The following is a 22,571-nucleotide window of genomic DNA, read 5'->3' on the forward strand; positions in this document are numbered from 1 at the left end:
CTTCAGGCAGGGTGACACCACTGATGTCACCCCACTAATGTCACCGGTGGCTGCTTTGCTAGGAGAGCACGGCTGGGAAAGGGCTGATGCAGGAAGCATTTGCTCCTTTCTCCTCCACATCTCCAGACTAACATGTGAGCAGCTCTGACCTGCTGAATCACAAGACCCAACCATATTCCTACAGCCTTGGCACCCAGATCTTGTCAGTTCCTTCCAAGCAAATGCCTGGGCATGCCAGCATGGTTATGCTTTCTGCATGGTGCTCACCAGGCTCCAGGCACTGAGCCCCAAATTAACAAGGGACTTTGCAAAGGACTACAATGAAGCATTTGAACAAGCATGGAAATATCCTGAACGAGCTGAACATAACACTGGTATAATGCACAGCCCTGTGTAACAACACTGGAGCACTTGGCACTTTCCATGGCTCAGGGCTGCTGAAGGATCTCACGGTGGGCACAGTTTGTCACAACGGTTGATGCTCTTGTTGACTGCACCAAGGTCAGCGTGAATTCGAGCTGCAGCCTGCTCTTAGCCAGGAATCTGGGGGAGAACATCCCCAGGATGCTGCAGGGACCATCTGGTGCAAACTGCTCTGCTAGGAGCCTGGCAGCCCCCAGGGAGCGACTGTGAATAGGCTTCTCCTACCAGACACAAGGATATCTTCCCAGTCGGGTGGAAACCCACAGCGTCTCATGCTCAGACAGGATTTCTCTCCCACCCACTAATACGAGTCCTGTGGCTGGATCAAATGACTGACGAGACACAAATCCAAGACCTTAAACACTTATTAAAAACCCCAGCGCCTTTGTTTTTTTGTTTTACTCTGCTGGATGAATAGCAGTGTTGGTCCCAGGATCCCAGCCAAGCCCTGAGTCAACCCTTGCTGCCTCTCTGGGTCGCTCCAGCAGTTTAATTGGACACAGGAGCAGGCAGCTCCCTGGCAGGATGATGCTGCGAGTGCCGTGGCTCACCAGGTTCCTCCAGATGCCTGGCACTGTGCTGTGCATGCCAAGCACCGGCTGTCACTGCCTTGGCTTGTGGCTTGTCCCCACAAACACCCTCATGCCCTCAGGAATGGGATTCCTGACCGGCCCGGAGGGCAACGCGGGTCTGAACCTCCAACCCCAATCTGCTGCCCCATCCCTACCTTCCCCTGCCTGCATCAGCACCCTATTCTGCAGCCAGATGTTGCTCCAGTTCTTTCCAAGATGTTATTTCTGTCCGGAGATGGTTTTCCCCAGCTGTATTCCCAAGATGAAGGCTGGAGCAAACCCTTGTGCCAGCACTGCTGTCCTTCCCAACCCTTATCTGACACGTGGAGCATCCTCCATCATCTCCGTTGTCAGCAGCAGATGGAACAGCGCTTCCACAGAACCCCACATACCAATTTAAACTTGGAGATATCCGTGAAGATTCCTAAGTTTCATGACCCAAAGGGACACTTAGCATCATCTAGCCTTGTCATCGGTGCAATTCAGTCCAGAAAACCTCACCCAATAATTTCAGCATCAGCTCCATAATTTCCACTGGAGCTGTATCTAGTGTCAAAGCAAAGCTTCCCAGAGGCAAGGGTCCAGCTCAGACCCTTGGCTTCCAGAAGAGCTACAAGACTATAGAATATAATTAACTGTAAAGACTTTTTTTACTGTAGGACCACAAGTGACCTCCCACTACCCAGATCAGTCCTGCCTTCAGTCATGACAAGGACAGCTCCAAAACAAACGGCTGCCTAACTTGCTCCTACCAACAAGAGATTCATTCTTTGTGAATCCTAAGCCTCTGTCTAAACCAGGAATAAAAAGAACATCTTAGCAGGACTGTGTTTTTTGAGGCACATTTCACAAACATTTCCTGCCGGTGCTGTTTAAACACTGGCCACTGCAGAACAGGCAAAACAGCCTGAAGAGGGAAGCGTCTGAAAATTAAAAATAAAGTGAAAACAATCAGACTCCAGTCTCTTTAGTAAACATTTGGGAGGCAGGCTGATCTGGTGGGGACAGTGGGGACTCTGAAGATCCTGGGTTTTTCCCAACTGTGCCGCTTATTTACTGCAGAATTTGGAACAAGCCACATTAGCCCTCTGCTCCTTGGTTTTCCCCTGCATTCAACAGCAATAAAAACACCCACTTCCCTCTGTGTTCAGCTGCTGCTGAAAGGCTGTGATGAAAAGGCTGGATCTGGTACTACCAGTACCCAAAGTGGGGTTATACCAGCAGAAGGTCAGGGGTGCAGGAGGACATGAGGTCCTTGGAGGACACTCACCCCTGGACCTGAGAGATGCTCAGGGAGGATCTTCATGTCCCTCGTCACCACCCTCTGGTTGTGCCACGCTGGAGGATGGTGATGGCAGGGCTTGAACTGCCAAACTAAAACCTACAGAAACTGAGTTTTGCTGGAGACAATATTGGCCTTGGAAAAAAGCAGCAAATTGACCGTGAAATAATAGGGATTTTCAGACTTCAAAGAGGGCGTAATGAACAACAGAAAGCAGGCTGGCAACCCAAGAGATGTGCTCAGGGACCTTGAAGAGGCCCTTTGAACCCCTCTCAGTGTGGATGGATCTAATTATCCCTAAACCCGTGCTGAGTGCGTGTCTGTCTCGGATATCTCCACCAAAGTCAGCCCCAGCCCTTCCCATCACAGCCAGCTCCAAATTGTTCTTAACTGAGCCATGACCTTTCCTCACTCAGCTGCTCACTACCAAGATCACCCTAAACTCTGCTGTCCTCTGGGCACACGTCTCCTTGCTTTGGAGATATCCCACCGTCCCAAATTGTATTGGAATATTCCTGAACCTTCAGGTCAACTTTGCTGCTGCACAAAACAAAGTCTGATCACATCCAGCCTGTGTCACACCGAGATTTCATTTCCTTCCCCAGCAACAGTACCATCTTTGTGTCAAAAACGTCAGGACACAAACAAGTAGGTCTTGTAGGACAAACCTCCAACGGTGGCCACCCTGTTGGCATCTCTCCCCTTGCAGAGAACTGCCAGACAGTCCCAGTTTGGATGGGGCTCAAAAGAGTTCCCAAAAATACCAGGTGCCCAAAGCACCCTCTTTGTGCTGTGGCACGCAATGGCTTTGCCCCAGGAGGAGACCACTGCGAAAAGGACGACTCAGCTGGGAATGAACCTCCTGTTATTGCCCAGTGAGGACAAGCTGCTCCTCATGGTCTGGAGTTAAAGCTGCCTCTCTTCCCTCCAGGTCGAGCAGAAGCCTTGAGTGAGGCTTGCAAGTATTTCCCCCATCCTGCCAGCGTTGCAGAAGTGCTGCCCAGTGGCGACCAGCAAAGGCTTGGGCAGTCGCTTACTGGTTTATCCACAGCGTGATAGAAGATCTTTGCTGTGGAATTAACTCCTTCTTTCCTGGCACTAGTGCCAATGCATTTTGGAAAAGTGGAATTAAAGGGAAAAAGCGAGAGGAAGTGTGCAGAGAAAAAGGTGTCTTGTGAAGGGAGAAACCCACCATTCTGGGGGTACCTGAATGCTCAAAGCTGTCAGAGAAGGAAACTTAGCAAAAATCTAGGGTCAAAGGTAGCATCCCTATGGATGTGGAGAGCTCAGCTCCCACCAGACATGGCTTGAAGCCCAGGATCTTATTGCCTCCATGCTGCATTTTCAATGTCCTCACAACCCATTCTCACAGCTTCTGCACCTACTGAAACCACCTACTCACCAGGTCCTCCCCAAAATCGAGGTGGGGTGACACGGGGAGGCCATGGACAAGTGGGGAAATTGTCACCATGTGGAGCCCCTTTTCCATTTTGTGAATAGGTGGGACTCATGGCTCAGGATCATTTGGGAAAGCCAGAAATCTTTGATGGATGTTCCACAAGGGAAGAAGGCTCCGCTCTCCTTCAGAGCCTGCAAGATCTGCAGAGAGGACAAGAGCCCTGGCCAGAGCAGTGGGATGCTAGGGAATGCCTGGTGCCTTGCAGGGTGAACACAGCAGGGCTGGGAGAGCTTCACAGGAGAGGCCAAGAGCATCACTCAGCAGCTGCTGGGATCAGCAGAAGGGAAGGCTGGGTGGACATTACAGGGAGCCAAACTGGCAACAGATTGATGGGTGGAGGCCATGCTACAGTGGAAGAAAACCATCAGAAGGAAGGAGGTGGACCCACCACCACCTCGTCCAGCTCAACAAGCAGCCTGGGCCCTCACACTGCAGTGACAGAGACCCTTCAAGCACATCAAATAGAAACGGTATCTTGGGTCTGAACTCAGAGACCCAGATGCCAGTCACTGATGGGACCTTCAAGTACTGCCAGGAAGAGGGGAAAACACGGAGACCCTCTGGGGCTCCCCACTGCCCACCCACCACTGCTCCTCAAACACTGCCTGGAATGTGCTCCATGCCTGGGACAAACCCCTGGGACACCGCAGAGCTTGTGCCTTCTCCCACCCCACTCCCTCCCCAGCACCCAGTGCCAGGCAGAGGCTCCACAAGGGCTGGGGCACCCCATGACACCCCCCAAAGCTGCCTGAGCCCTCACCTCCAGCCAAAACCTAGAAATGCTGCACCCCAAGGCCAGCTACACTGGTGTCACTTCAAGAAGGTGATTGACAGTGTGCACTGACACACAAAACAAGACATGGAACCCCTAAAAGCTACGGAATCAGGCTGAAAACAGAATGGAATATTTTAACGTGGAGCTATCTTGATATGCCAGAGCTGTTAGAACTAACAAAAATAAAGATTAGACATGGAAAAGACCATATCCAATGCTGCGTCAAAACAGCTCAGACCAGCACCACCAAAGAAACATCCCAAACCTGTATTTATACTGTTTCAAAAACTGTATTTTTTTGCCTATCCCACAATGCCTTCGAGAAGGAGAGGAGGGGAGTCCGGCATCTGCAAATCACCAGGAATGTTTGCAGAACTGTTAATCAATTAAGAAAGAGAGGAGGGCAGGATAATCCTGCCTCTTCTGCGATGTCCTTGCAGTGCCAGTCCCGGGGGACGTGCGAGGTCGGGGCTGGCCAGGACCCAGCTCCCTGTGGTCTCCCACCGCAGCCCAGGAACACGGACACTGCTCCATTGTCACCTCCAGACTGTGAGCCACCCACGAGTGGGACCCGGGCAGGCTTTTGAGGATCACTGGATGTTTGCTGGCCAGTCGAGGGCTGCAAAACCCGGTGTGGGAAGACCAGAGCCGTCCAGAGAGCAGCTCAAAACACAAACAGCCGGGAGGGAGCCCAGGGGCAAGGTGCCAGCGCTGCGGCAGATGCCAGCCAGCTCCCACCACAGGAATGTGCTCACCAAGGCTTGGAAATAAAATATCAGGGGAAAGAACTTCCTTTTATTCACCATTTGTGCCTGGAGAAACAGGGCTGAGGAACAGATGCCTTTTCCCTGCTGCCACCCCACCGTGGCACCAAAAATAATCCAGCATCCACATAACCTCTGCTGCAGGCATGGGGCTGGGGGGAGTCCTGGGGCAGGGGCAGCTTCCCACCTCACACCAGCATGGTGGCAGCTAATTCCCAGATTTTCATGAGGAAGCTACAGGTCTCACTGGTGTTCACAGCACACGCATCCCTGCGGGGAGAGGAGAGTGTCCCTGTTACCCACAATTTGCAGCCTCAGCCAGTAAACAGATAAGGAATTTTATCCTCAGAGGAAGAAAGAAGAGAAGGAGGCTTGAGCAGTTTAACTTCTGAAAAAGGTCTTGTTCCAGAAATACACGTGGGTAAGGATGTATTTATGGATGGGGTTTTCAAGGCCCTCACCAGCCTTTTGCTCCAATCTGACCCACACTGGTCAGATTTCTGGTCAAAATCTCTGGAGAAGTAGTAAGCTGTTAGCTGGCGTTTTTTGCAAGGGGATGGGAAAACCAAGTACCAGACACTCAGGGAAGTAGCACAGATGCACTTCCCAGATTCAGTGCTCAGCAGAAACAGGGTGGGGTTTAAATTTCACCCATCAGTTGCTCTTGCACAGAATCGCTGGTATGTAACCACGGGAATTGTTCATCAAATGATTACAGGTAAGACTAGGGGATTGAACCCGCTCAGGGAAAAAAAATAAAATCAATCAGTGGATAGAAGATGATTCCTTAAAGGTGAATTTTTTCCTTTTCCAATCATTCACCCAGCTCCCTGCCTGAGCTTTACGAGCAGCACACACTCAGGGGCACTCTTAGTCATAGGATCATGGAACAGCAAACTGGAGAGGCAAAGAAGGAAGACACAGAGGGCTCTGTCTACCTCCTCTTTCTCTTTCTCAAAGGTCCTGACCAAGACACTCAAAGAGCTCCTACAGAGACCAAAGCATGTGCGTGATCATTGTGGTGCCTATTGAATCAGGCACAAGACAAAATAACGCTGTTTTTACCACAGAGGTTTAAGTCCTACAGTAACCAGGAGGTCCCTCCAGCAGGAACTTGGAGCTCCTATGGTCAGACCATCTCTCTGGAGATGACAAGCTCTTGGTGCTGAGGTTTGCTGCTCAACATCGCACCCCAGGGCTGACAGACACTGGAAACCTGACGTGGCCTGGTCTGCACCAAGGTTCCACATTACATCATCATTTGGCCAACACCATCTGTCCCACAGGCTCACCAGAACCACAATCACACCCCAGAAGCCCATTTTCTCCCCCAAATTAGTCCTGCAACGAAAACACATCTCAGACTGACAGCTGCTGACCAGAGCAGGGATGCCAGGCAGTTTGCATAACACGGTCCGGAGCACGCTCGGCGGCGCTGGCTAATTCCTCACTGCAACAATGGAAAAACCCAGAAATCTTGGTGAATAAGCCAGTCTGTGTCCTAAGTCAGCCCTTGGATTTCCTCCCTTTCTTGAGCCTGTCTCGCCTCTGCACAGGCTCCGCTGGGGCTCTGCAGCCAGCCTCAGGAGCAGAAATCTCAACAAGCTCACAGTTATGTGCTCGGCTCTCAGCTGCCTGCTGCAGCCAGCAACTGGCTGGAAATCAGTTCAAAATGTTCCAGTTCCAAACCCCACCCCACAGCCCCTGGATCTCTCTCTTCACATTCACAGCAGCAGGCGCTAGAGCTTTTAACCGCTTTGCTTTAGCCTTCTCTACTGGGAGAGTAGAGGACATCCCCTCTGTTGTTAATTCATATTTGCCACTGCTACCCCAAGACAGAAGCCAAGGCAAATCCCAGTCCCAGCTCCAGCACTGATTTCTTTGCTCTGTCAGCCCTCCATCCCTTTACCAATGCTCACACCTTTCCCTGTCCACAGCTCTGTCTTGAGAGCCACAGGCATTACCACCCACCTCATCCAAGCCAGACACGCAGCAGGACATCACTGCCTGGCATTTCATACCCACCAGCCATTGTCACACCACTTCCCTGCCGGCTCTGCTGCTGCCCCATCCCTTGTTGGAAGGCATCAGCCACTCACACAGGTGTCCTGATTGTGACCATGGTTGTGTCACGCTCAACTGCTCACAAGACACAGTAGAAATTAAGACTGTCTCTGTGGTCCCTTTCCTGGCCAAATCCTCAGTGCAGTCTTCAACCAAAATTTTGCATTACAAGAGCAACTGCAGCACTGTTGGCCTTTGGCATGACCCCATATCACTCCCATCTTCTCCCATCCCTGGAAAACTCCTTTTGAATCACTGAGACAAGAGCACCCCACACCAAAACCCTTCCTCTGTGAGAACAGGCCAAGGTGCTTCTCCCCAAACCAGCTGAGGCTAAACAGAACTCAGGAGCCTGCTGAAAGCTCCGGCACGAGGTGGCTGGGGAACACAGCAGTGCTCCCTGCTATGCTGTTCAACCAAAACAGGTTGTTTCCACCCACTGGTGAAACTGGACCCCGCTTGGCTCAGCAGGGACCAGGGAAATTCCCCACTGATCAGGTCTGCATTGGTTCTTCCTGACTATTTGCCTCCCATTTTCCTCTAGAGAGGAAAACTACCTCTGTACATCGCTCAGCAGCAGGGCCAGGCAGGGCCGTGGACACTCCTTTGCCTGGTGCCAAGGGGTTAAGCTCACAGTAAGTTCCCAAAGCCAGTTGCTTCCAACTGGCTGCTGCCTGCGGTTTGTGGGAAGGGATTTTGCTTTTTAATAACATTATAAATAGGGCTGTGTTCAGTATGCTGCAAACCCAGTTACTCTCTCTCTCTCTCCCACCCATCTCCCTCCTCCTCCTCCTGCTCCTCTTCCCACCACACTTAATTCCAGATCTGACCATGAATGGGTCAGGCTTCTTCCTCAGTGTCCTCAGCCTACTGGCATGTCTTGCCCCCACCACGCAGGCATGTCCCCCAAGCTGCCACTGCCACGGGGGAGACCTGCAGCACGTCATCTGCGACAACGTGGGGCTGAAGAAGATCCCCAAAGTGCCTGAGCAAACACGTCTTCTCAACCTGCAGAAGAACAACTTCCCCGTCCTGCCGACCAACGGCTTCCGTGACATGAAGAAGCTGGTGTCCCTGCACCTCCAGAGCTCACGGATCAAGGAGATCTCAACTGGAGCCTTCCGGGGGCTCAAGAGCCTGGTCTACCTCTATCTCACCGACAACCAGATCAGTGTCATAAAGCCAGGAGCCTTCGATGACCTCTCTGATCTCACCTACCTGTACCTGGACAAGAACAAGATCCCAGACCTACCCAAAGGGCTCCTCTCCCCTCTTGTCAACCTCTTCATCCTGCACTTAGGTAGCAATAAAATCCGGGAGCTGAAACCAGGGGTCTTCAATGGGGCTAAAGACCTGCGCTGGCTCTTCCTCTCTGACAACTCCCTCACCAACCTCCTACCTGGGGCCATGGAGGATGTAGAAAACCTTGCTGTCCTCCACCTGGACAAGAACCAGCTGAGCAGCTACCCTGTGAATGCAATGAGTAAGCTGAGAGTGCTGGAGGAACTGAAACTTTCTCATAACCCAATTGAGGTCATCCCTGACAACGCCTTCCAGTCCTTCGGGCGATACCTGCAGACACTCAACCTGGACAACATGAAACTGAAGAAGGTGAGTCCCTTCTCTTTCCATTTGCTCCAGATAAGAAACATGGGGCTTGGTTTTCTTCTCCTTTGCAAAGCCCTCTATTTGCTGTCCCTCCCTTGCAGAGGAGAGGGGAGATGCAGGTCTGCAGGCTCTGCAGGCAGTGAGGCTCTGGCCAGCTGACAACACCATGACATGGCTCTAGCAAGGGATGAGAGTACTCCACCCTTCTGTTGAGTTATTTTATGTAAAACCAAATTATCTGGAGCTGATTAAACCCCTTGGAAAGGCAGTGCATTCCCTCCCAGGCTGGAGGTGACATAAGATATTGACAAAGGTATTTGGGATGCTCCAGGACAATCAGCAACATTCCATCCTCCCAGAAACAAGGTGTGAGATGAGAGGTGAACATCTGCCTTGTACTGGAGGGACTGGAAGGCACTGCCTCCTTGCAGAGTTGAACTGCTCTGCCTCCTTTGCTCAGCCCTAGTCCCTGCTGTAGGCTGGGAGGGGGAGACTCCTCAGATGGGCCATGAATAGCCACGGCTTCTTACCCACACGCTGCAGGCAGGTAGACATAGGGACCTTCACCTTCGCCTCCCCCCTGCCTCCCAACCTGACACGTTATAAAGAAAGGTTTGTTTATTGATGCTCTCTCTAAAGAAACTCTCGCAGCATCTTACAAAGGGGCCCTGTTCCCACTGGAGAGGAGGAGGGATGTTCAGGTATCCCGAATGGCAAAACAACCCCCTTCTTTTTCTGTGAGAACGCAGGATCCATAGGCAGGAACATCACACTCACGGAATCACTGCTGTTAGGACCTCTGAAATGGCATGCAGTGCAGGAACAGAACCCAGCACCAGCGCAAGAGCAGCAGCACCTTGATGCAGCCTGATGTCCCAGGTGAATCCCCCATGGCTGGAAAGGGAGGGCGGAGCAGAACAGTTCTCCCTGGGATGATGCTTTGCCAGGAAGCCCAAAGACAAAGAGCATCCAGGCAGGCTGGGACTTCGTGGCAAAGCAACACCCACCACATGCAGGGAGGTGTGATGAAAAAAAGAATTTCTTAGCAAAAAAGAGCAACTCAGAACATCTCACAGAGACAAGCAGATCACAGGAAAGGTACCAGGAATGCAGCACACCACAATTTTCAAGGGGATATAACATCCCCAAAACCTCAAAAACTGGCATTACGGCTTGCCCAGGTGGAGAAGAACACTACCTAATGAGCTTGGTAGCACTCAGTACTTAAGCCCTTGTCCTCTCTCAGCATTAACCTCTACAGGATGGGACTGAGCAAACACTTGAAAACAACCTACTGACCTCACTAGGCAAGATCTTGGATGTGCCATCACAGCACTTTTGTAGACTCAGTTCTAAGGCACTTTCAATCAAATTTTATAGCTTAAATGTTGTACCAGATGTAGAGATATCAGAATCCCAAGTTACACGTTGAAGAAATTAAGACTAACCCACGATGCCGGGATGCTCCCATGTCCTCAGACTGACCAGAGAGCAAAGGTTAAAAATTCTAGCCAGAAAAAAAGACTTTGTTTTTTTACAGTGACCACCTGTGGAGAGGATCTTTAAAGACTCTTCTGCAGCCAATGGCTCCTTTCCTCCCACACAGCCCAACAAGACACCAGTTTACGGGATCAGCACTGACAGGGGTGGCTTCTGCAGCTGTAGGGCTTGCAAAAACAAAGCTCCCAGTTCAGCATTGTCTCTTCAAATCCTTAAAGGCCTCATACCCAAATGGCCCACACATGAACTTTGCACTGCTAAGAAACATCTAATCACACAGGCCCTGTGATCTAGGAAATCACCACTGAATACTCTGAGTGCTGCTGGCACTTGACTGCAGCTCTTTCTCCTTCACAAACATACTGTCCTCAGCTGCTCCCTGCATGGCTGCAAGATTTTTGAGCTGATCAAGTGCAAAACCCTTCCACACAAATCGATCCCAGCCTAAATAGCACTTGAGCAGAAGGAAGGGGGGGCCCTCAGGCTGCAGCACAGAGCTCCCCCCTCCCCACTGGCATCAAGGACACACACCAGTCCCCCACAGGGCTGCACCACACAGGCCAGGACCCACCATGTACCTCAACATGAGACCAGGCAATGCAGTTCCTGGAAGCTTTACATACACTCATCTTTGCATATTTAGTGTAAAATAAATTAACAGCAGCAATCCTCCGTGTAAATAAGGGGAAAATCTCCCATTTCTTCACAAAGACACGCTCTGGCAGGCAGCAAGGCAGCTGTTAGCAGCAGATGCAAACTCTTCTCAGGGGGCTGGGAGAGGCATGAGCAGCTGAGACAGTAACACCACTGTCCAAACCTACCGCCCCGCTGCACAGCGTGCCAGCATCCCTCTGAGCAGCTCCACTATCAGCACAGTAAAACCTCCCAAGGTCAGCTCAGCTCTGGACTGCACAGGCCAGCACCACTGACTGTCCAACAGCTACAGGGATCTGGGAGTCTCTTAGCTAAACTCTAATCCCATCCAGCATTGCTTAATTTGGAAGATGACAAAAGTTCACAGCTTAAAATAGTGCATTTCCTCTGTCAAGCTTTTCAGCTCAGAGAGCATGAACACATTCTCATGGTCCATCTGAAGTGCAAGCTTCTGGTCAGAAATGGGAACACAGATCCTTGGCTGGGGGGCTTCAGGTAGACCTAGTGAATCTCCTCTCCAACCTTCAGAGAAAGCTTTCCCCTCACTTTGAGAAGGGGGAGAAATGTTTTGTCGTACCAACAAGACCTTTGTGCTTTGTCAGTGATCCCCTCTCCAATCCATCACCGCCAAGGAAGTTTGTGTTGAGGGGTTTGCTTTCAAGAACTTTCCAACCTGAGTAACCATGGGCCGAAAGGTGCCAGGGATGAGGCCTCAGGGAAAAAAGGACAGGGTTGCAGAGCCAGGTCCACAGTCTCCCTCTGCTTTTTGGCAGCTTTTTAAAAGGAGGCTCTACCTTAAAGCCTCTCCAGTAATCAAAAAAAAAAAAAAAGACAAATCTTGCAGCAGCCCCTGCAAAAAAACAACTGGAAATGGGAAAAAATGGAGGAGGCTGAGTTGCTGGAAACGTGCCTGTATATCTACACTGCTCAGATGCCAAGTGTAACTTTCCACTCCGAGCCCCTGGGCACTGCCAAAGTCTACAGCCCCTTCAGACGCCACAAACACTCCCTCCTTAAGTCGCTCCAGGACAGGCAAGGCAACAGGCATTGGGAGGACTTCCAGCCTTGGAAAGGAATTCACCCAGAAAATATCTTCATTTAGCATGGCTCAAAAATAAAAAGGGCTGCCAGACTTCACTTTATTTAGTGATGTGGCTGCACAGACAATCCCACATGGATTTGGGATGTAGCTCTCTCTGTAGGAGACTCCATCCTCCTTGAGCCCACCAGCCTGTTGCCTCTCTTAGGTGGACAGGGCTTCCAGCAAGCCAGGACCTTCTCTTGCTCTCTCCATGCTTCATAATATCACAGAATGGCCTGGGTTGGAAAGGACCTTAAAGATCATCTCTTTCCAACCCCCTGTCATGGGCAGGGACACCTTCTACTAGACAAGGTTGCTCCAAGCCCTGTCCAACCTGGCCTTGAACACTTCCAGGGACGGGACATTCACAGCTTCTCTGGGCAACCTGTGCCAGGGCCTGATGTTCATGCCACTAAAAGCCTTGAAGGGAGGCACTCAGGTTTGAAGTCCCCATCCCCAGCTCCTCGTTCCTCTCCAGAAAACCTCTGTGCTTCAGTTTGCAGACAACGCGTTCTCCGGCGTGACCGTGCTGAAGGCAGCCCACCTGGAGAACAACCGGCTCACCCAGCTGCCCCGAAACTTCCCCTTCGACAAAATGGAGACGCTGACCCTCTCCAGGAACTCCTGGCACTGCAACTGCCAGCTGGCAAATCTGCGCAAGTACGGCACCGCGCGCCCCGTCCCTCCTGGGCTCCCCTTGGGGGTGGGCACCCCCCCGGGCGGTGCCAGGCAAGAAGAGGCTGCTCTCATGCTCGGCAGCTCTCTCCTCAGCTTACCCTCTGATGTCCATGGCTTGTGCCTCTTGTAAGCTCCGTGTTTTCCCCCTCCCCGTGTCCCAGGTGGCTGAAGGGGAATCGCACCCGCACCGAGGATACCTGCTCCACGCCCTCGCAGTACCGGGGACAGTCCATCCGGGACACCCCCGCCCTCCGCACCTGCAAGCTGCCCACCAAGAGGTCCAGGAAGGGAAGCCGCCATTGAACACGTAAGATGGTTCCCTTTTAAGATGATTCCCTTTTAATCACACCTGCAGCAAACCCTGATACCACAAAAGGCACCGGGAGTTCTGACTTAAATGACAGCAGGTTACGTTCATGACAGCTCATCCATTCCCCCACTGATGCCTCCATCTCCTGGCAATGCTGAGCTCCATGAGCTCCCAGAGCAGAGAACCTGCCTGGAGCATCAGGGATGGAGTCAACTCCATAAAGCAAACAAGGGGATAAAGACAGGCCTGGGGTGGAAAGTAAGGGTAATGCATGTAAACAAATATAAAACAGAGAAGCAAGGACTCTGAAAATATACACAGAACAGCAATCAGCTTTGAAATCTTCAGAGCTCCTATTGCAACATGTGAAAAATCCAATCTCTTTTTGCAGGAATTATTGTACTTTAGAAAAACAAACAAAAGCCCTGTTCTCTAACAAGGTTTAAGCGTCAATCATGCCTCAGGAACCATGGTGATATGCACCCTGTACAATGCAATAAAGCCCCATACTGAGTCAAGATGTAATTGTTGGGCAACAGGGATAAGCATGATGTATCAAAACAAGGGTGGACTTAGCCCACCCTTGCCCTGAGCTGGGATCACACAGGCTTTGGTTTTCCAACCAACTGGAAATGCTCAGCCCTTTGCCCTAGTAAAGGTCCTCCAGATCTGGTGTGAAATCCAAGGCAGGACATTGCTGGGAAATCTGGCCCCAGGCTGCCCAGCCCAAAGGAAAATAGATACCTTCCACAAGGAGCAGTTCTTGATCCAGCTCTTGCCTTTCAGCAAATACAATTCCCATCCAAGACAGTCAGGTATTTAAAAACAAGGGCTGATGCCTTCAAATGAGTATTCCAGTAGAGGGAGGTTTGAGACAGCAAATATTCTTTGGTAAGGTGTCCTGGGCCAGAAGGTGAGTCAGAGACAGGGCTGCCTTTCCCTCCAGCAATGAGCTTGCTGACGGTCACCAATCCAAACACCGATCCCACAAACACCTTCCACAGCTGGAAACTACCAAGAGTATTAAATTCAGCCCACAGAGGAGCAAAAAAGCCACAACTGTCATCACTCCATTCCAAGTATTTTAATTTTTCCCATCCCGGGAGTAGGTCTGAAGCTTGTACGGATTCCAAAGGACCTTGAATGAGCCTGGAAGTTTGTAAGCTCTTAGGAAAGGGAGCTTTGCTCATTTGTTAAGTGACCCTGCACTGTGCCCTTTCAGATCAGAAAGGACAAGGCAGAAGCCCTAAGCCCAGTTGTGGCCATTTGGTCCCCAGTTCACTAAGGATATGCACAACAGGATGGAGAAAGGAAATTTATGACCAAAATGTCAGGGATTATGCCAGCTGCTCTGTGCCTTTCTAAACTGGTTATTTCTCTTGTAGTGCCAGAGGTTTTATGGATTAGAGATGGAAATACCAGTCATTCCACACAGGGCGGGTAAAGTTTCGCTCTAAGGATGGAAAAACTTCAGTTTTCTAAACCACAATACTTAAATATTTTTTATTTACAGGTCTGACCCTTCTTAACCTTCTTTTCTCCCTGCCTGAGATCAATCCCAGTTCACTCTTCCATGATGAGAGTAAGAAAGCCATGAAACAACAAAAAACCACCAATAATGCCTGGGTTTTTTTCTGTAGTACCTTTCATCCAGCTCCCTCAAACAGGTTTACAGGTGTTAATGAAATAGAAAACTACTTATTCCAGCCTTGCAGAAGACAAAGCTCAGTGCCTTCGGGTGTCAGTGCCAAAATGCAGGTATACAAACCCACTGCAGCATGGTGAGCATGAAGTTTAAGGAATATGAAGTACCTCTGACTTCATCTCGCACCTCTTGAGAGCCAGGCAGCTTTCTGTCAGCCACAGGGGGTCTGTATTTCAGGGATGAGCAGTGACTGGGGTCACTGACCACATCTGAGATGAAAAGCTGCTTGGTAGTTTCTAAAATTCTACCTGCCCTGGATTTTCAGAACTGGGGCACCAAAATAATTCACTACTCTTGAAAATTTTGCTCTGGGTTTTACTTTACCAAGAAAGTGCACCTTAACCATCAACACTTTGGGTAAGATACTTAGGAGTCACACAGCAAGCTGGCAGAAGAGCTCAGAGACAGGACTAACCCATCTTCTCTACGGTGGAAACCTGCAACAGGTCCTTGACTCCCAGCTCCTCACTTTCAAGGATGGGCTTCATTCGCTGATTTAAAAATAAACAGACAAATGCCACAAGTTTATTGCTGTGCTTGATAAATCTCCCTAAAGATGTGGCCTCCTCTCTTTTTTCACCCTAGCAGGCCCCGGTATGGCCCGTCCTGGTGACCGGTCACTTCAACCATCAGAAAACTACTGACTTCCGAGTCCTTCCTTGAGCTTCTCCTACCTGTCAGGAAACATTTCTGACATATCCAAACACCTCCAGCCTCCTCCGACTCCCCGCTTCTCTGCTGATCGCAGGATGGAATCCACCTTTTCAATCTTTTCCGACATCTTATGTATTTTAAAAGAGGCGTTTTTAAAAACTAAACTATGCATGACCATAGACAAGCTAACCTAGATCCTGCCGGTAAAACACAGTCATCTCTCCCAGAGGAAACACATCCCACGTCCCCCATCAACCAGTTGGTCGCCGTCTCTCCCATTCCAGCGGAGTGGAAGCAAGTGGGAAGGTAGGAGCATCCCTCCCCCAGCTGCTTGATCAGGAAAATCGGTCTCAACCCACGCAAAGAGACTCCTCTGCCTTCCCACGGAGGGGATCCCTGCAGGCCAGGGCTGAGGGGACAGTGAAGCAGTGACCAAGAACCAGAGGCCCTGAGGCCGAGCTGCCTTCCACACCAAGAGGCAAAAATCTCCCTAAGTGGGCCAGAAATCCTTTAAGGGAAGCAGTACTGGGAATCCCCAAAACTGGAGCCATCTGAAGACTGGATTCCCTCCCACTCTGTGGGGTCTACCAAGATGTACATCCAAGAGGAGAAGGTATGCACCGTGCAGCTGGCTCAGGCACCCCTCCTCTCCTCCCTGCCCATACCCCAGAAGATCTAGCAGGACACCAGGATGACTGTGGTTTATTGTCATGGCTATTACAACACCACAGTTTCAATTTAACTACGTTTTTTAATCCTAAAGAGTTATATAAATATATGTATATTTATTCCTCTGTAACTGAGTGTAAATGACCTTTAAGAGGGTGAAAACTCCTCTGTCTCCTATATAGAAATCAAATTGTATATTTTCTTATGTACATCTTCTGTATAAAGCTCTTGCTGCAAATATGAAGTCAACAAGTCTCTCTGTGTCTGTCTGAGGGCTGGAGGGATCAGGAGTAACATGAGACCAGTGGCACAAATATAGACTTAATCCTCTTTATCCCATGGGCAGAACAACTGTTTGGGAGGGTTTTATTATTTCTCCCTCTACAAAACAGGAACATGTGACACCTAATGAGTCCTGGGCATTTGCAGTAATGCCTGAAAATATTTTGTGAGGCCAAACTCAAGCTTATTATAAAAATAGGTAGCTGTCACCTGACAGAGTTCAAACAACAGCACCAGGGTTGCCCCTGGTGTTATCAGATTGGCATTAAGAGCATCATATCCAGGAAAAAACCCTGGATGCCTCCGAGGCGGCTCCAGGACAGATGCCCTGGATTCCCCTGGTCCATGGCAGGACACACAGTTGTCCCTGTAAAACCCTGGTGCAGTTGGGGTCTGCCAAGAAAAACATGCCTAATCTGACTCCCAGCCCCACGTGTTTGTCCATCACATCAGCCTGCTTCCTCAGCCTTCAGAAGCAGTGTGGTACTGAACTAACTTCCTTTAGAGTAAAACAAAAACAAAGAAAATCCTTTTTTGGCTCAGCCATTCACCTGCAGATGGTAGGATTTGCCTAGGAAATGTGTCACCTGGAATGCCACCAGCCCCCTGGCAGGTGGCCCGTTCCCCTCCACGTGCAGGACGTGCTGATGCTCTTGCACAGGCCCAGGGTGTCAGGACATGCAGTGGAGCAGCAGAACACGTGGCCCAACACGTGCTGCCCTTCTGCCAACACACCACGTGGTGCTGTGCATGTTGATGGCACCATTCCCATGATCCAACGACAAAAAACATGCAACAAGGTTTTGCATCCACTTGCAACCCAGGATGGTGAAATCAACTCGACAGCCCCCACAGCAAGAGGGACATGTGCACCCACCCACACCAACACAACCAGCAATGCCTCTTCCATCACCATCCTTGCAGTGTGGACAACAGAATGTTTATAAAAGTTTTGAAATGCACCAGCAGAATTTCAGTTCATGGCCCTGAATGCAATGTCTCCTCCTCTTACAAAGCTTTCTCCCCAGATCCCCAAGAGCAACCAAGTAGAACCCCCCTTCTGCCTCCCAGCCCCTCTGCACCTTCTCTCCGCAGCCTGGCCTCACATCCAGGGTCCCATCACGCTGATCCCAGAAACTTTGGCACCACCAGGTACAACTGCAGTCCAGATACACCCAAAATTGGGGTCTCACCATGACAAAGACCCGTTGTAGGTCTGGTTACAGCAGCCACAACTCACCACGAGCTTTGGTATGCCCATCTTGGTCATAATGGTCTTCATGATCTCAGGGGGAACAGGAGAACCTGCAATGATTCCTGGAAGAAAGAGGAAAAGACCTTGGAAACCATCTATTTATTCCCAGGAGCAGTCCCTCAAATGGTTCTGCACTCCCAGAGTTCAATGCTGGCAAGATCTCTGGGATACAATGGCTCATGTCAAAATACTGTCTATATTTATAGTTATTCTAGAAGCAAAGGCTGCAGCAAGGCCAGTTTGCCTGAATGAACTAAGGGTTGGCAGAGTTCACTCCTTCGGAAGATAAACTCTATAGCACAAACCTAGTCCAAGCTGCAGTTACCAAAAAAAGGAAAGATTCAAAGGAGAAAGAGGCGCAGATTTTTAGCAGGACAAACACTCCCATCAATCCTCACCATAAACCCCAAAACCTTTCCTCCTGCCTTGCACAGAGCAGCCCTTTTGGGAGAGGGCAGATCCCACTGCCACCTGGTTCATCCTAGGATGACAGAGCAGAAGAGTGGAGTAATATATGGGCTTTTCTGGGGAACAGGATCAGACAGGATAATTTTTCACATAGCAGAGATGATTAGGTAACTGCTTAAATATTTCTTTATGCTCCAGCATCATCTTCTCTCTGTGCTCTTACTGCCTCAAAAAGGGCTGTGGTCTCCCTGTTTCAGCTCAGCTATTTTCAAGGTTGGCTGCAACAAGAGAGGAAGCTCCAGCACAGGGTATCACACCCTCTCCAGTACTTGGATCAATGACTTCAGAAACTGGCAGGAAACTTTAGGTCAGAGAGAGAAATCCCAGCGTGGCTCTGCTTTAGGGACTGCACCACCTTGAAGACAGAAAGCATCTGCTGCCACACGGTGGTGGTTGGTGAGATGGGAGCTGAGGAAAATCAGGCTATTCCTGATACCTCCCCTTGCAGCTAAAACAGAAAGGTCCTTTCCTAGGACTGCCTTAAGATGAGAGAAGAGTCCTAAAATACATAATGATCTAAGGATTCCCCAGGGAAAGGAAATGTAGCATCAAATTACCAGGGGAAACACAAGGCTCGCACAACTAAACTCTTCCCACCAGAAGAGCCATTTGCTCACAAAACTTAACACAGCCTCCCAGTAGGGAACCAGGAATATCCTGTTTCTCAGGATTTTTCCATTTGGGTTCTGAGCCTTACCTCCCTGGAGAGATGACAGGTTGTAGGAGTCAAAGTCTGGCTGGGAGAGCATGTCTATGAACATGGTCGGTGTGCCGAGGAGGAAGGTGCATCTTGAGGAAGAGGGGGGAAAAAAAGGCAAAGCTGCAGAGTCAGAACTGGGGGCAGCCCCAGCTCAGCACCCCAGCTCAGCACCCATCCCATCCCACCCCTCACAGGGCTGCAGAGCAGCAGCATGGAGGCAGTCACAGCAGATGTGCTACTCATCAGCACACAGATATATATATAGATAGATATAAATATATAAACATAGACATATATGCATGTATGATGCAGACACAGCAACGGCTCTTTTGTTTCACAAGTTACACTTGAGGAACAACCTGGAAACACAACCGAGCTGGACTTAGAGAAGAAGGGCAGGTGTGTGAAAACACACCAGCCACAGCAAACCAAGACACCACTACGCTTTCCAGCCAAAGCCATGTGGATCCTTTAATTTTGGGGGAAGTGTGACACACTCCCAGGCACAGCTGGAAAGGCAGATTTTGGCTCTTGAAGTGCCTGCACAAGTATGTGCACCAGCAAACCCGACTCGCCCACCATTGGAAGGAAGGGTGTGAGCAATGTCCCGGCAGGTGAGGTGAGGTGAGGGAAGAAGCACAGCCACAGCCATGAACTGCTCTGTAACAAGACACAAACGAGCTCTCACTTCTCTTGAGACACGGCCTCCAGCGCAGCCTTCCCCTCGAAGCTGGGAGACGAGAAGATGCAGCAGGACCCGTGCAGGGCCATCACCATGCAGCCTCCCACCGACGCCAGGCAGTGATAGAGGGGTGCAGGGACGCAGAAGCGATGGTCCTGGGATCAGCCAGAGACAACAGTGAGGAGAAGAGACCCCTCCCCAGCCCATGTCCAGCCCATCTCACTGCTGAAGAGCAAAGATCTGAGCAGAGAGACTTTTTATCCTGATCCGCTTGTTGGAAATCTGACATTCAGCTGTGTTCCTGTTAGGTGGGAACACGACTCTCACACCTCCTGCCTTTAATAAAAATCACCTTGGGAAGTTTTTTAATGTCAAAATTTCATTCTGTAATTTTGCAATTTTTTTTTTTTTTTGCTGGACTCTTTAGTCTGTTATTGCTTACACATTATATGCCAAAAGAGAAGAGTGGGAGTGCTGTGACAGGCATGAAATATTCAGGACTTGGCACATGCTATTAATTTTATTTTGTTGGTTTTTTTTAAACACCAAAGACTCTGAAGACTGATTGAAACAATTCATCTATTTTCTGGATCAAAGCTGATATGTTAGAAATAAATAATTCAGAACTTCAAAAGAAAATATTTGCCTTTAACAATTTTTAAAAGAAACTACAAATAGAGAGGTTGTACCCTGATAAGAGTTATGAGACTGTAGACATGACATTAAATGAAGTCATGTAAACCAAATTAAAACCTCATTCAACAGAATTCAAAGCTAACACTTAGTCTTGTAATTATTTGAAATAAGTATTCACCAAAATGAAAAGTGAATAATTTCATGATTTTTCCCCCACAAAATGATAGCTCTTTTTTTTCCCCCCAAAAAAAACCTTCACATGAAACTGAAATGAATCATCAATGAACTCCATTGAAATGCAAAATGCTGTGCATTAATATCCCTCAGTGACATTTGCAGCAAAACATCCTGCCCTGTCTCTGAGCAAGCACCAACACTCTCCACACGTGTGGTCTCTCTGCGGCAGTGGAGACCACCCCAAACTGTGTTCCCACCAAAACCCACCTGCTGTGTGATCCCCAGCCTCAGACCGATCAGATGGGCATTATTCACAATGTTCCTGTGGGAGAGGGTGGCTCCTTTGGGGCTTCCTGTTGTGCCCTGGAAGACACAGAGCATTATGCAGTGATGCCACCTTTTCTGAGGATGAGCTACGTGTGCTCTGCAGAGATTTCCCAGGAAGACCCTGGGGTGATCTTGCACTTCATTCTCCAATCAGACATGGAAGACTGTTTTTTCTTCTTTAAAGGAATCTGAATCCCAAACCACACCAAAAAACAACCAAACTTCAGCTGGACAGAATTCACCTGACACCCTCTCATTTCCATCAGCCCTTGACAGAGGACTGAGCAGCAAGAATGGAAGAAGTAAGGGGAAATGCTAGAACACTTCTTCCATCCTACAGCAGAAGCTGGAAGCTTGTTTTCAGAGAGCAGAAGGCAAAGGAAATGGGATGCTTGGCACCACACACATCTTTCCCCATGTCCCCAGTAAGAAACTCAACCACATGGAGCAGGCAGGGCACCTACTGAAGTGAACTGGATGTTGATGGGGTCATTGCAGGACAGGGTCTGCTCCACTGCTCTTAGCTGCTTCACCTGGCTGCTGTCCCCAGCCTGCATCACTTCATCCATGTGGAAGGTGCCAGGCAGCTTGGAGTCCAACATGATAACAACGGATAAGTCAGGTAGCCTGGCAGAGAGAAAAACAGTATCAGAACAAGGAGAAAACTACCCACACAGGTGCACACTGCTCAGGGCAAACCTCCAGGCCAGCCTAACTTCTCTTCAGATGAGACCAATTACAGGTCCTCCTTCCACCAAAGCCTGTGTTGTGCAGCTGAGGGGACACAAGGCAGGACACGGCTGTGGGGTCAGTGCAAAAACACCAGATGTTCCTAACTCACCTTTTGCTCTTTATTCCCCCTGGACTGGATTTTTCTATCTCAGGACATGACTGCTTCAGAATATCATAGTATTTCTGTGTTTTAAATTGAGTGGGGAACACCAGTGCCTTACAGCCAACCTGTGGAGGGAGACAAACTCATGAGAAATCATGTTGGGTTGATGGTCAGGACACGATAAAGAGCAGCCACCACCAACACAGGAACCACAGGGAGGTTCACTGAGGACAAAAGCAAACATCTGTGCATTCATAAACCCTGCCAAGGGCAGGGCAAGGTCCTGTCACGGCACATCCAGCACTCCAAGCCTGGATCCAGGCGTGCAGCCAGTGCTTTGCTCCTCCTCGGTGCCGGGATCAGGATGGGCTGGACGATTTTTGCTGGGCAAGAGAGCAGAGCTGCAGCCTGAGGTTCCCCCTTCACCCAGCATCAACACTTACTTGTTGTGAGCACAAGGCAAGCGACCGATTTTTCAGATTATGAGTCTCAACACTTAACACAAAAAAAACCCCCAGTCCCAAAATATGAAGAAATAAATAAAGTTAAAACAAATTAATTTGTGTTGGTCTGAAATGAGGAATTTTGAGGAACTCTGGAAAAACAAGGAAACCTAAAGCCTGCCTCTAAGGTCAACCCAAGATTTTATTGTGGGAGTTTTTTCATAAGGTGTTCCTTCTCCTAAGATTTTTTTCCACATCTTTTTAAAGCGTTAGCTATTTTGAAAATTAAAACATTTTTCATTCAACCCTTACATTTACATAATCCCAAAACAAAGCGCCTTAATTACTCCAAGAATTTTCATTTCTTTTTCAGCAGAGGAGATTTGCTGAATTTGACCCAGATTTGCAAACTGCTTTCATCTTCCAAAAAATGCATTCTTGAGAAATAAACTATTTACAGAAATTATTTACTTGGCTGTTTTCATTATTTTCCCAAAGTCTGGGAAATGAGGAGACCAAGGCTATGCCAATAAACAATTTGTAAGTACCCTCTAGGCTTTGTCAGAAA

The 22,571-nt window shown here is 49.4% G+C and overlaps 2 protein-coding genes across 3 annotated transcripts in view; one reads left to right on the top strand and one right to left on the bottom strand.

The window, feature by feature from the left end:
• The window catches only part of ACSF2 (acyl-CoA synthetase family member 2), a 36,729-nt gene that overhangs the window by 3,749 nt on the left and 10,409 nt on the right, over positions 1-22,571 (bottom strand). For both annotated transcript variants that reach the window (XM_017812175.1, XM_017812174.1), the window contains exons 5-10: positions 21,567-21,685; positions 21,190-21,352; positions 20,666-20,761; positions 19,592-19,740; positions 18,901-18,992; positions 17,721-17,797 (exon numbers count right to left, since the gene is read on the bottom strand). In XM_017812175.1, coding sequence (XP_017667664.1) covers positions 17,721-17,797; positions 18,901-18,992; positions 19,592-19,740; positions 20,666-20,761; positions 21,190-21,352; positions 21,567-21,685 — 696 coding nt within the window. The remainder of the gene's footprint in view (positions 1-17,720; positions 17,798-18,900; positions 18,993-19,591; positions 19,741-20,665; positions 20,762-21,189; positions 21,353-21,566; positions 21,686-22,571) is intronic.
• Positions 8,171-13,163, top strand: CHAD (chondroadherin). The gene is made up of 3 exons (XM_017812176.1): positions 8,171-8,950; positions 12,679-12,842; positions 13,022-13,163. The coding sequence occupies exons 1-3, from the start codon at positions 8,171-8,173 to the stop codon at positions 13,161-13,163; spliced, it is 1,086 nt and encodes a 361-aa protein (XP_017667665.1).

This window comes from Lepidothrix coronata, unplaced genomic scaffold (genome assembly GCF_001604755.1).
Source record: "Lepidothrix coronata isolate B3197 unplaced genomic scaffold, Lepidothrix_coronata-1.0 Scaffold34, whole genome shotgun sequence".
NCBI classification, from domain to species: domain Eukaryota; kingdom Metazoa; phylum Chordata; class Aves; order Passeriformes; family Pipridae; genus Lepidothrix; species Lepidothrix coronata.

Coding starts and splice junctions, on each gene's coding strand:
- CHAD (XM_017812176.1), top strand. CDS start 8,171: ATGAATGGGTCAGGCTTCTTCCTCAGTGTCCTCAGCCTACTGGCATGT. Junction 8,951..12,678: donor ACAACATGAAACTGAAGAAG/GTGAGTCCCTTC, acceptor TCTGTGCTTCAG/TTTGCAGACAACGCGTTCTC. Junction 12,843..13,021: donor CAGCTGGCAAATCTGCGCAA/GTACGGCACCGC, acceptor CCCGTGTCCCAG/GTGGCTGAAGGGGAATCGCA.